The following is an 11,133-nucleotide window of genomic DNA, read 5'->3' on the forward strand; positions in this document are numbered from 1 at the left end:
GGCTGTTTATGTTTTAGAACTGTCCTCCAATAAATTGTTCATCAGGTTTTGCTTTACTATAAAGACCTCAGTCATTTCTTTGTACATACCCCTTAAGGTAGCAACTCTAGGGGGGGGTGGGTGGGGGGAAGTGGTGTACCTCGTGTATAAGCTATGTAGGTATGTGCAGTGCCAAAGGGTATGGGTTTTGAGCCATTTTGGTCTAAAAGTTTGAAAATGGGTATGGATTCTAAAAAGCTGGTCTGATAATGGGTATGAACCTTGTATGATTATGTGTATGAAAAAGGGTACAGGAAAATTACATACTTTGGTCTAAAACAGGTTCTGGGTTTGGAGAACTGAGCCACACACCCCCGCCTCTGAAGAGTATACCTCCTCCCTCCTCCCCACCTGACAAAAAAATTTCCGCTGTTTTTCGTGTGTGAAGGAAAAGAACTATGCGGACGAAATTATGACTGGGGATGTTGCAGACCTGCCAACTCTCCCGGTTTTCCCGGGAGTCTCAAGTCTTTCATCAAATCTCCCAGTCCCCCGGTTAGAGCACCAAATCCCCCGGGAAATATCTCACCTGGCCTTTTTCAAATATTTTCATTAATTTCGTTATTTTCGAGATGCCAAAAAGGAAAATAAAACAAGAAGTGGATTTAGTGGTCTTATTTGAGCTTTTCTCCATCGAAAAATCAAATTTGTATTAGTATTGTCATTGGTCTGAAATCAACCAATCAAATTGCAGAATTGATAGAAGGTAAATGCTCTTCTAACCGATAGACGTCGGGAACATTCGGATGGTGTAACGATTGTGCCATTTTTTGCTTCGGCACTCTGTTAGCTCGCACCTCTGTGTGGTCTGCACATACTGGCACATCCCATTATACCGCTACTTGATTATTTTGGTAGAGCAGCTTAGCTTGTGTGGCGGAGTACCAAGACGGAACGGCCTCTATCAGTTGGTGCTCTTTCAGAAGTTTAAAGAAAAGTATTTTGGGCGCTCCGTTGTGTCTTGATAGATACTTCGTCTGCGCCAATGCACTACAACTTGACAGCACATGTGCGATAGACTCCTGTGCCTTTCCACACATCCTGCATCTGACGTCCGATTCTTCGCTTGATTTGGTCTTCCTTGCGTAGTCCAGTTTTGTTGGAAATAGCTTTTCGTGGAGCTCACTTATCCTGGCTATTGTGTGCGTCGGTGCTGTTTTCCAGTCTGACGTCCACTCGAAACTCCGACCACCATCAAGATCTTTATCCTCCCAGCGTGCTTTATGGAGCTTTCTCTGCCATCTCTGTCCTTCACAGTACTTGTTTTGTAAGGCCTTCTTATTCCACACTCCAATTTTGCGGCCCTCTATCTTCTCATTCTCTGCTGTAGTGACCGACGGATCTGGATATCGCAGTTCTAGCTTCATTCCTGCATACTTCTGCGTATCTTTTACCGAAGGAGCGTCTCCCAGTCGTTTCCGCTTTCTTTTCAAACCGTGGGACCAACCCCATAGTTTGATCTGCATTAGCATACAATCTCGTCGTCGATTTAATCTTCGTGGTTTTATATTCTAACTCAATCGACTTAAGACCCCGTCCGCTCGATCTCCATGGGAGATAGAGCAAGGCACTGGGCGCTGAAGGGTGTTTCCCACCATTCTCCACTATGATTTTCTGCGATTTTCCGTCGAGACCCGATGTTGATAGTTCCTTTGCTCTTTTCTTGCATTCTAACAGATCAGTGTTCATCTTGTTAGTCCAGTTCAATCTGCAGGCTCGTCCAACGGTGCGCTGCGTCTGTCCCGTTTGCCGTGTAACATCCGCCATTTTGAAAATCAAAACCAATCCACTAAAATGTCGGTAAGTTTGCTAAGGACACCTTGCTTGTTCCATAAAACAGCACAATAAGCACTTAGGTACTTTCTGGATATATTCCGTCGCTACCTTGATTTCTAAAATTGCCAATCGATGTTGTTAACAAAATATTTAATTCCTTATATCTCTCTGTCGCGTTCCCGACTCCGCGGATTGGCGAAGAGTCAGGATACGCCGTTCAACCAGTTGGCCAAGATTCTAGCAATCACTCAATTTATTGCATTAACTTTCATGGCGCGTGGTAGAAAACTACAATTACAAAGATCAGAGACTAAGGAAAAGCGACACGAAAATGATTAGTTACACTGTTCACTCCTGATCGCGACTATAAAATGTCCGTAATGGTAATGATCCTTGTTACAAAGGAATGAACAGCTAAAGTGTACAACTCCGACTCCGACTAATTAATTGTTCTGATTCTCCCCATCACGATAGACTGCAAAACAGTCGGTTTTTTTTTTTTTTTTTTTTTTTTTTGTGAATGCACGAATTCTCTCACTACCGCGTGTGAATCTCCCCAGTCTCACTCTACGTTTCCACCCTCGCTCCAGACCTTTCGCTTGACGAGACCTCGCATTTCGACCAAACGCAAGAATACGGCTGCTTTGCAGTCAACCATCACGACACTTGATAAAACGAGTAACTTATTAATCGATTCTATTATATTAATTACGCGGGCTTGGTATCTTTTCTTTTTCTTCATGGTAGCTTCAAATCTGCCCATTAATTTATTCGTTAAACTCTTATTTATGTTCCAGGGGTATACCTGTAGGGTCCCAATGAAAATGAAAAAACTGCTGCGCTGCGTCGGCGACGAATAGAAACGAATGTTTGGTTTATCAACATAGTTGATGACTAAAGGTGAATTAGCCACCTTAAAAGAGATTCGCTCGGGGCCTGACGTCCCTTCGTTAGAGCGAAGGGTTAGCACTCAGGACGAAGGGCTGGCGCTCTAAAAGTCAGCACTCGAATCTCTTTACGATGGCCAACTTACCTTTAGTTATCAGCTCTGTTGATAAATCAAGCATTCCTAAAAAAAAATGGCTTTCGACCTTTGTTGGTCTGGAAATGGCATCAAGGGATTTATGGGAAAGTGCTGAAAATAATAATAATAATAATAATAATAATAATAATCTTTTATTAGGAAGCTTCCATCACGTAACGTGGTTTTCAGAAAGGTCCTATAAAGATTAAATTTACAAAAGGGTTAAAAAATACAATATACAAGACAAAATTACAAACTGATAAAAACAGCAATTCAAACTAGAAGCTGAAACTACAAAGATATCATCGATGGGGTTAAAAACTTTAAATTGATAAAAAAAAATGATCAAGGCAAAGAAGCTAAAACTACAAAATTTCTTACCGGTAGAGTTAATTAAAAAATCTGGCAAACACGTTTCGCTTAAAAGTAGCAATATTCGGTGCATTTCTGGTCTCCTCTCTAATTCATTCCAGTCTTTTAGAGAGTGATAGCGAACTCTCTGCTTTCCCCAATTTCTGGTAACACGGGGTAGTCTGATCATGTCTTTGTTCCGTGTCTTATAATTATGAATGTCACTATTTGTTAGTAAATTCATAGAGTGGTCGATAATACCATTAATGCACTTGTAAATATATATACAACGAGGGTAAGATCTACGTTGTTCTAGGTTCAGCCACTTTAAAGTTACCAGAGCATCAGTAGCTGACGAATGAAGTGGCCTGTCTAGAATAAAATGGCATTGATTTGTTATTTAGGCTGAAAAATATGGACATCCGTTTGGGCGTCAGGTCTGAAAATGGTTAGTGGAAGGCACGTATTTTAAGTTGTCCATGTTTATTACTTTCGAACCTGTCCACCCTCAACGCTTTTACCACCTGCGAGCGTTTTGGCGACCAAGTTTGAGTTTCTACTATTCATTTAATTCGTGCTGATTCAAAACGCAAAGAAAGCCTTGCCGCCTTTGCGTCTATTGAGCTTTATTGTATCGTAAGTAGCAAAAATCTCAGCATTTTAGATTATGCTAATCGATACTGCACTGAAACACGCTCCAATGTAAAGATATTTAAGTTAACAATGGTTATTCATGATTTTCGTGATAGATGATCCGTACCAAAAATTTGTTCACGTACCCATGCAAACCTCAGCTCAAACGGGTTTTTAAATTCTTAACGGACATTTCGTTTGCTGCTTTACGAACCGAAAGAACTTAAATTTGGAACGAAAGTTGGTCTCTGAAAAGTTAGCCCATTCGCAAGTCTCCCATTGTCACCTTTACGATAATTTACGTTCACAGTTCTTCAAAGACATAATAAGAAAATATCCCTTTTTCTATGATCTTGACGATGATTCTAAAGTTATTTTTCCTTTTCACAATATGTTGATCCTATTATATACAGACTTACAGCTGCCTATATCAATTCATGTATGGATTATAGACAAACTTTAATTACCCTTTTGTAATTAGGTTATACTATATTAGCCCTATTTTATTGTAGGTTATACGTACCCATTAGGGCACTAATAAATTGTTGGAGTGTTGTTGTTGCCATGCTGCACATGCGCAGACAGGATTATCATACTCTCGGTCACGACATCATATGAATACCGGTCAACTCGCCTACGTGCAAACTCGCTTATGCCAACTCGCCTACGCCTACTGGTTAACTCGCCTACGTAGGCGAATTTAGAACATAGCACGCTTGTTTAGGTTTATGGATTAAAGAACGAGTTAGATAGAACATAAAGTTATTTAAAAGGCATACATTACTTGAGTGAACTCGCCTATGTCAGGAAGAGAAGTCGCCTACGTAGGCGAGCTGACAAGTTGTAGGCGAGTTTGTTCGTAGGCGAGTTTGCACGTAGGCGAGTTGACCGGATACCCATCATATCATCAGATGTTGCTGAGTACCGGAACGGCTTTAGAAACGGATTTTAGGGTTTGATTTCATCCCAAAAATACTATACACCTTGAAGCCTCGAGTTGAACGAATCGATGCATGTTGAGTTGTACCCTGACAATCTAGTAGTGAATTACCCGACAGCATCGACGGATGAGGTAGGTAAGCACCGTGTTTATACTTAAGCTTCTGAAGCTTGTCTGTCACAGTGGTTGCACGATCAAAAGGTACCTTGCTTCTACAGTTTTCGTTCCTCCAATCTCAGTCGTCAACTAAATCAAACTTTATTTTACTAATCAGTCTCCGTAAATATCTCCGACGATAAACTGAGTAAAATAGTTTAATAACCAAAAACTGTTGCATAATTAACCGATATTCTGGATATCGTAAAGATATCGAGCCAAGTTCCCTTTTCGTCAAGAGAGCTCCTGGCTTTGAAAGGTGTCTGACGGATGTTGAATTTCCTCATCCACGTCAATTGCCGGGCACTATCGACCTTGACCTGCCGTTTACGGATCTCCTTTCGTATTTTATCTTTCTTTATATATAGCTCAAACGCTGCAAACAGCTTATGTTCGAAGAAGACTGATAGAATGATAGAATGAAGACTGATAGAATGTTGAATAGGTTTGCGAGTTTTGTACTTTGTAGCAAAAGCCTCATAACCCTGTTACCAATAGATAGTGAACTGCATTAACCTTTAATTGCGATTGATTTTGTATTCGCATTTTGTTTTTGTTTGTAGATGCTTTCGTGCCTCCATTGCCTGCATATGCACATTAGGACTTTTAGCGGTACAAAACAATGGATTGATTTTCATGCAAATATATTTTATTGTTTTGTATCTCCAACATTGCTGCCGTAAAAACCCTCTATATTCCATCTGCATGTATGAGTTACTAGACCGTACCACGTCGAGATAGATGTAGATGAACTCAAAAACTAAAGTTTTGTTCACACTGGCGACATAACGACGTAAAAAAAGAAATATTTTGTCCTTACCTCGTTATGCTTGAGTCATTCTGCTGTTTCATTTTTGACATTTCATATCAGTCATGTCTGTGTCCACTTTGGTGGACGAACAAGAGGCACGTGTCAGGTTAATCTTACACTTTAAGAAGTGTAAACAATCAGTTGAACAAAGCTTCAGTGTTGGAACTCATTTTAAAAGAGGCTGTCCGCGTAAGAACGGATAATGCAAATTTCGACTTTTCACCGATTTCGCTGATTTTTCCTATAAATTTCAATCATTATATCCCATCAACAAATATCACATCACTTTCGCTGAGTTCAATGCGATTTTTTTTCGTTGTTGGCGACACGGTTAACAAGGTGACCACAAAACTACTCAATTTACCTTTGAGGACTCTGCTGCCAAAACGTCATTCTTTGTTTAAACAGCTGGAATATTTTATTCATTGAAATTCCATTTATCAAGAACAATTTAAAGGTTTAACATTTTTTTTCTCTGAAATTTTGACTGAGTTATAATTTTTCAAAAAAACATCCTCCTAAACTCCGGAATGCACCAAATCTGACACACATGTAGTTAAAACCTATTTTTACAAAAATGGGACCTGATTTACGGTTAAGTCTGTTTTAACTCAAAAGCACTAACACCGATGTACTTATGTATGGAATAAAATTTGTGGGAACTTTACGCTGCGTGCCGTACAGAGCTCTGTGATTTCCCAAATATTCACGATTTCAATCGAAACTAAAGATAAGACCGTCAGACCGATAGACGCATTTCTGAACCAATAATAATCACTAAAAAAATATTTTCATTTAGAAAATCTATCCTTTTCTTGTTTTTTTAAATGAAAACTCTTGGGCTATTTTTCTTTTTCACGGTGAATCTCGTACCCAGAGTCCTCAGGCTCTTTGACCAGCGGTTGGCCGTCAGGAGAAGACTCGAAAAAACTTAATTTTTTTGATTGGCTGCTCCGTAACGGTTTGCATTGTTTTACCGCAGAAATCCTGTGCTACCCCAGAGTCTCTCCAGGCGCCCACCTGCTGACCAAAAAGGCTGAGGACTCTGGGTAGGAGATTACAGTGTTTGTTTTGCATGACCGACAGTTGTTCATTTCAAGGTACATGTATATGCAATATTCATACTACACTAAATTAAAGCGTTACCTTTCTTGTATGTATGAGTAAAATCAGTAGTTTATGTATACAGTATTAAATTGGATTTTCTTCGTAAGTCTCAAAAGTGCTTTCGGGACTATCGGTACGCTATATGTATTTGTAGCGCCAAAGGGTATGGTTTTTGAGCCCTTTGATCTAAAATAGGGTATAGATTTTAACCATTTTGGCCTGAAAGTCTGAAAATGAGTAAATATTTTATAGGGTAGGTCTGAAAAAGGTGGAGGAGTCCCCCCCCCCCCCCCCCTCTCCCTCTCCCCACCGGAGGATGGGGTTGCTTCTTGGATTACTTTCTTGAATTCTTGAATTAATTTCGGTTCACGAATATAGCTGGATAAGAAGGAATCTATACAAATATTGACTTGATGGTCTATAGCTAGCTGCATGTAGTTTATTAAGCTCAGAAAGGTTTACTGAAGGAATAATACTTATAATTCTGTATCGTAATCCATAACATGATGTTCGTTTGTGACCGCAAACGATAAATTTGTTCAGACCATCCAGATTACCAAACCCGGGTAAAACAATATGCTCCCTTTTACTAAACCGTTTCGTGAATGCGCATGGTTTGTATGGAGATCACAGTATACCGTATAGCATAAATGAAAATCCTAGATGTTACACATTATTACAAAGATGACTTTCGCTTTTTAACAACGTCCGCATCCAGGGTACGCAACTCTGACAAGGACATTTTTTTTACCATTAATCTCGGCTTTTAGCATTGTATAGTCGTTGTTGTTAAGGCTGGTTTACACGTGCGATACGCATAAGCGCAAGGTGACATACGCAGGCGCAGTGAATTAAAATTTTGGCGCCAAAATTTTAAATCCAAAATGGCGGACACCGAGGAGGTATTCAGCGACGAGGAGATGTTGTCGCTTGTTCTTCTCTTGTGCTTATGCTTGCGTTATCCCGGTTTACACGGAACGATTTCCTTTTCTTGTGTTTGCGTTTATGCTTGTGCTCATGCTTGCATCGTCCCGGTTTACACGCTTGTTTCTTGTTCTTATGCTTGCGTCGTACATGTAAACCGTCACCATTGTACATGGTGGTATTTACAACTCTTTATATTGTACATAGTAGCATATTGACCATTTGACGTACTACCCGATTTTATACTGACGAAGATTTGTATTTCGTCCTTTGATTTACTCTTTGTTTACACGACCTCACAAGCTTATAGCTTATACTACATCGTCTATAAATAAAGGCATTCATTAGAAAAATACCAATTTTTCAATTTTTTTTAGGTTAAGTTGATGTGGGCAAATCTGAGAACATTGCTGTCTCTTTTCGGATGCCACAGTGGTTACGTAAGCAGCGTAAGAAGTGGCGTGTCATTGCGGCCCTTGCGTGTGCTGCAGTGGTCTTGCTGTTCCTGCCAAACGTCTTTTTTGGAAGACTCAGCGAGGACGATAGATTATTGTTTGGCTCTGTTACCCAGGAATACAGCGGCGAAAGACAGTCTAACCTAAACATTGAACGGAGCCTTCGAGTAGTCAGCTATAACTTATGGTGTAACTATTTAAAAGTGCTTCCTAACTGGAATTTACGTGAACGAATCGAAGGTCTTGCTGAAGGCATTAAGGATTTTGACATTGCTTTGATTCAGGAAGCATACATCTTGAAAACGGGAGTGACCACTGCGTCACGATGTGCATCGATTTTGGCAAAAGCAATGACAAAACATGGATTTCACCACAGAACGTCGATCGCTGATTTTATACCCCCTTATGTAGGACAAAGCGGAGGTATTGTAATATTTAGTCGAATACCTCTTGCAAGAACAACATGTAGACAATTCCAAAGCTATTCTTTTCAGCTGTTGCCAGATTACAGAGGTTTTGTTGTTGGGGAATATTTCGTAGATTCTCGGCATCTGTACGTCGTTAACACACATCAAGATCATAGTCAGATAAAAACGAGAACATTACAAGCAAAGGAACTTACAACAGCAATAAAGAGTTTTGCTAAGCTTTCACATGTCATCGTGAGTGGAGACTTCAACATCGACAATGATTATCCAACTCTTAGTAACAGCAGTAAGGAATATATTGAGCTGTTGCAAACAGTGAATCAAGCTGGTCTTCGGCCCGTTTTCCCTTTTAGAATGGAAACCAACATCGATGGAGGGAACTACGATGCGATGTTCACGAGTTCTAACATCGCAGTAGAGAAGAAGGATATCATCAAGCTGGTAACGAATAGCAAGGCATTGGTCTCAGATCATTTTGGACTCGCAGTAGAATTGAAGCTATTGTAAGTAAACACGCGCAATATTCACATTTAACAATTATATTACGAGACTGGAGTCACCTTGAAAGAGTTCCAGTTTGACGAAATTGGGTGGAATAATTTTCTTTTATAAAATCTCATTCAACCCAGAATAAAAAAAATGCAGATGTAAATTAAACTAAGTATAATGAAGAAAATGACTGTTTACTTAATAATTTGGAACCGTCATGTTTTCCTTATAAGGTACCTATGGTATACAGTCATTTCAACTAACGTTGTCGGTTCAAAGCATGAAGCTAAAAGACTTCATCAAAATCAGTCATGCCTGGAGAAAACAATAGGTTATAATTAGCAGTACAATGACCTGCACGTGCAGGGATGATTTTGATGAAATTATTCATAAAAAATAATCCCATATAACATTGCGGTCTTGTCTTTTAGCTTGATTTTAATCCGACAACGTTAATTGAAATAGCTGTATAACGGGATAAAAAAAGTCTCAAGTCGGGAACCAATCACATGCAATAAAACTACAATATCTTCTGTTTTTTATTATACCATATTATATATCTTCATAATAAGTCGTCAATGACGGCATGGCAGTTCAACGTTATCTTGAGGTGCCACTTGTCCTAGTGCCAGGCATAAACAGTACTTGTTATAAGTAAAACGTCGACAATTCCTTAGTGTATAATGAAGAAAATAACTGTTTACTTATTTATTTGGAGCAGCAGTCATGTTTTCCTTATAAGGTACCTATGGTATATAACGGGATAAAAAAGCCTCAAGTCGGGAACCAATCACATGCAATAAAACTAAAATATCTTCTGTTGTTTATTATACCATATTATATATCTTCATAATAAGTTGTCAATGGCGGCATGGCAGTTCAACGTTATCTTGAGGTGCCACTTGTGCTAGTGCCAAGCATAAACAGTACTTGTTATAGGTAAAACGCAGACAATTCCTCAGTGCTTGGCGATAGTTTGTGCTGAGTGTGAAAAGGATAATAGGACTGGCTGCAGTGCTGACAAATGGAAGAAGAAACTGGCAAAAAACAAAGAGAATTTCTTGTATTTTACTTTTTGAACCGTGCGAAAGAGATTCTGAGACAAATAAATTAACGTAGTATGGAGTCCAAGAAATAAAAAATAAAACATTAATCCAAGTTAACAACTTCGTTAATCGTTGGTTCTGTTTACGTCTTGTTGTATTGGTGCGGTTACGTCCTTGAATCGCAGGATCTGTTGTTCCGAGCGTTTTTTTGATACGTGAATTGAGAATGATGATAACAATAAGAGGTAGACAGTAGAGTAGCACAAAACCCGCTATGGCGTAGGCCCTGCTCATTTCGTTGCTCATGTCGGTGGGGCAAAGATACAGTTCATCCGGTGTTTTGGCCTTTCTAGTAAAAAACAAAAACGGACAGAGAAGTCCCATTGGCAAAATCCATGTCAAGAATAAGAAAATCGCTCGAATCCGTCCAGTTATCATGGTCGCTCTCATAGGAAACACAATAGCAATAAATCTGTCCACAGTAATCAGCACGAGGCTTTTGATGGAGACAGAATACGAAACAAACGTCAAGTAGTTTGCGAGTCTGCATCCGAAAGCAGATAACGCTGTTTGCCGCCCAACACCGCCAAGTCTGCTGGTTAAATAAATCGGCCAGTTAGTGGCAACCCAAAGGAAATCAGAGACTGTCATGCTGGCGATATAGTAATTTGTGCTGGTCCTGAGGTTTTGTGTTGTTATAAAACTGGTGATCACAAGAATGTTGCCGATGGAGGATATCAACGCGACAGCTGAAATGGTTACGGAAGACACTACTTTAAATGTAGACGACACTTGCTCTCTGTGTTCAGAATGGGCGAAGGAAGCAGTTGAATTGTTCATGGTTGAATCCATAGTTATCGTTGAGTAAAACTTCCTTTTTTTCCCTTCCGTCTCCGGACGTTTCAGTTTCTTACTAAATAGTAAAAAGCGTTTTGCCAAGATAAATAGATTCAA

General features: G+C 39.5%; 1 protein-coding gene across 5 annotated transcripts; it reads left to right on the forward strand.

The window, feature by feature from the left end:
* The first annotated feature begins 4,726 nt into the window (after positions 1-4,726).
* On the forward strand, positions 4,727-10,300 carry LOC146481470 (uncharacterized). 5 transcript variants are annotated; one of them, XR_014864425.1, is made up of 3 exons: positions 4,727-4,899; positions 8,139-9,400; positions 9,621-10,300. XR_014864425.1 is itself a non-coding variant. In XM_085108276.1 (3 exons), the coding sequence occupies exon 3, from the start codon at positions 8,186-8,188 to the stop codon at positions 9,149-9,151; it is 966 nt and encodes a 321-aa protein (XP_084964402.1). In that variant the 5' UTR covers positions 4,727-4,899; positions 6,713-6,830; positions 8,139-8,185; the 3' UTR covers positions 9,152-10,300. The 5 variants fall into 5 exon arrangements, 3 of the variants coding, with proteins under 3 accessions (XP_084964402.1, XP_084964401.1, XP_084964403.1); XR_014864426.1 differs by having other exon boundaries at positions 8,139-9,366; positions 9,876-10,300; XM_085108276.1 differs by adding an exon at positions 6,713-6,830 and having other exon boundaries at positions 8,139-10,300.
* The last annotated feature ends 833 nt before the right edge of the window (positions 10,301-11,133 follow it).

The sequence above is a fragment of the Pavona decussata genome, unplaced genomic scaffold, assembly GCF_977016875.1.
Source record: "Pavona decussata unplaced genomic scaffold, jaPavDecu1.1 SCAFFOLD_49, whole genome shotgun sequence".
In the NCBI taxonomy this organism is placed as follows: Eukaryota; Metazoa; Cnidaria; class Anthozoa; order Scleractinia; family Agariciidae; genus Pavona; species Pavona decussata.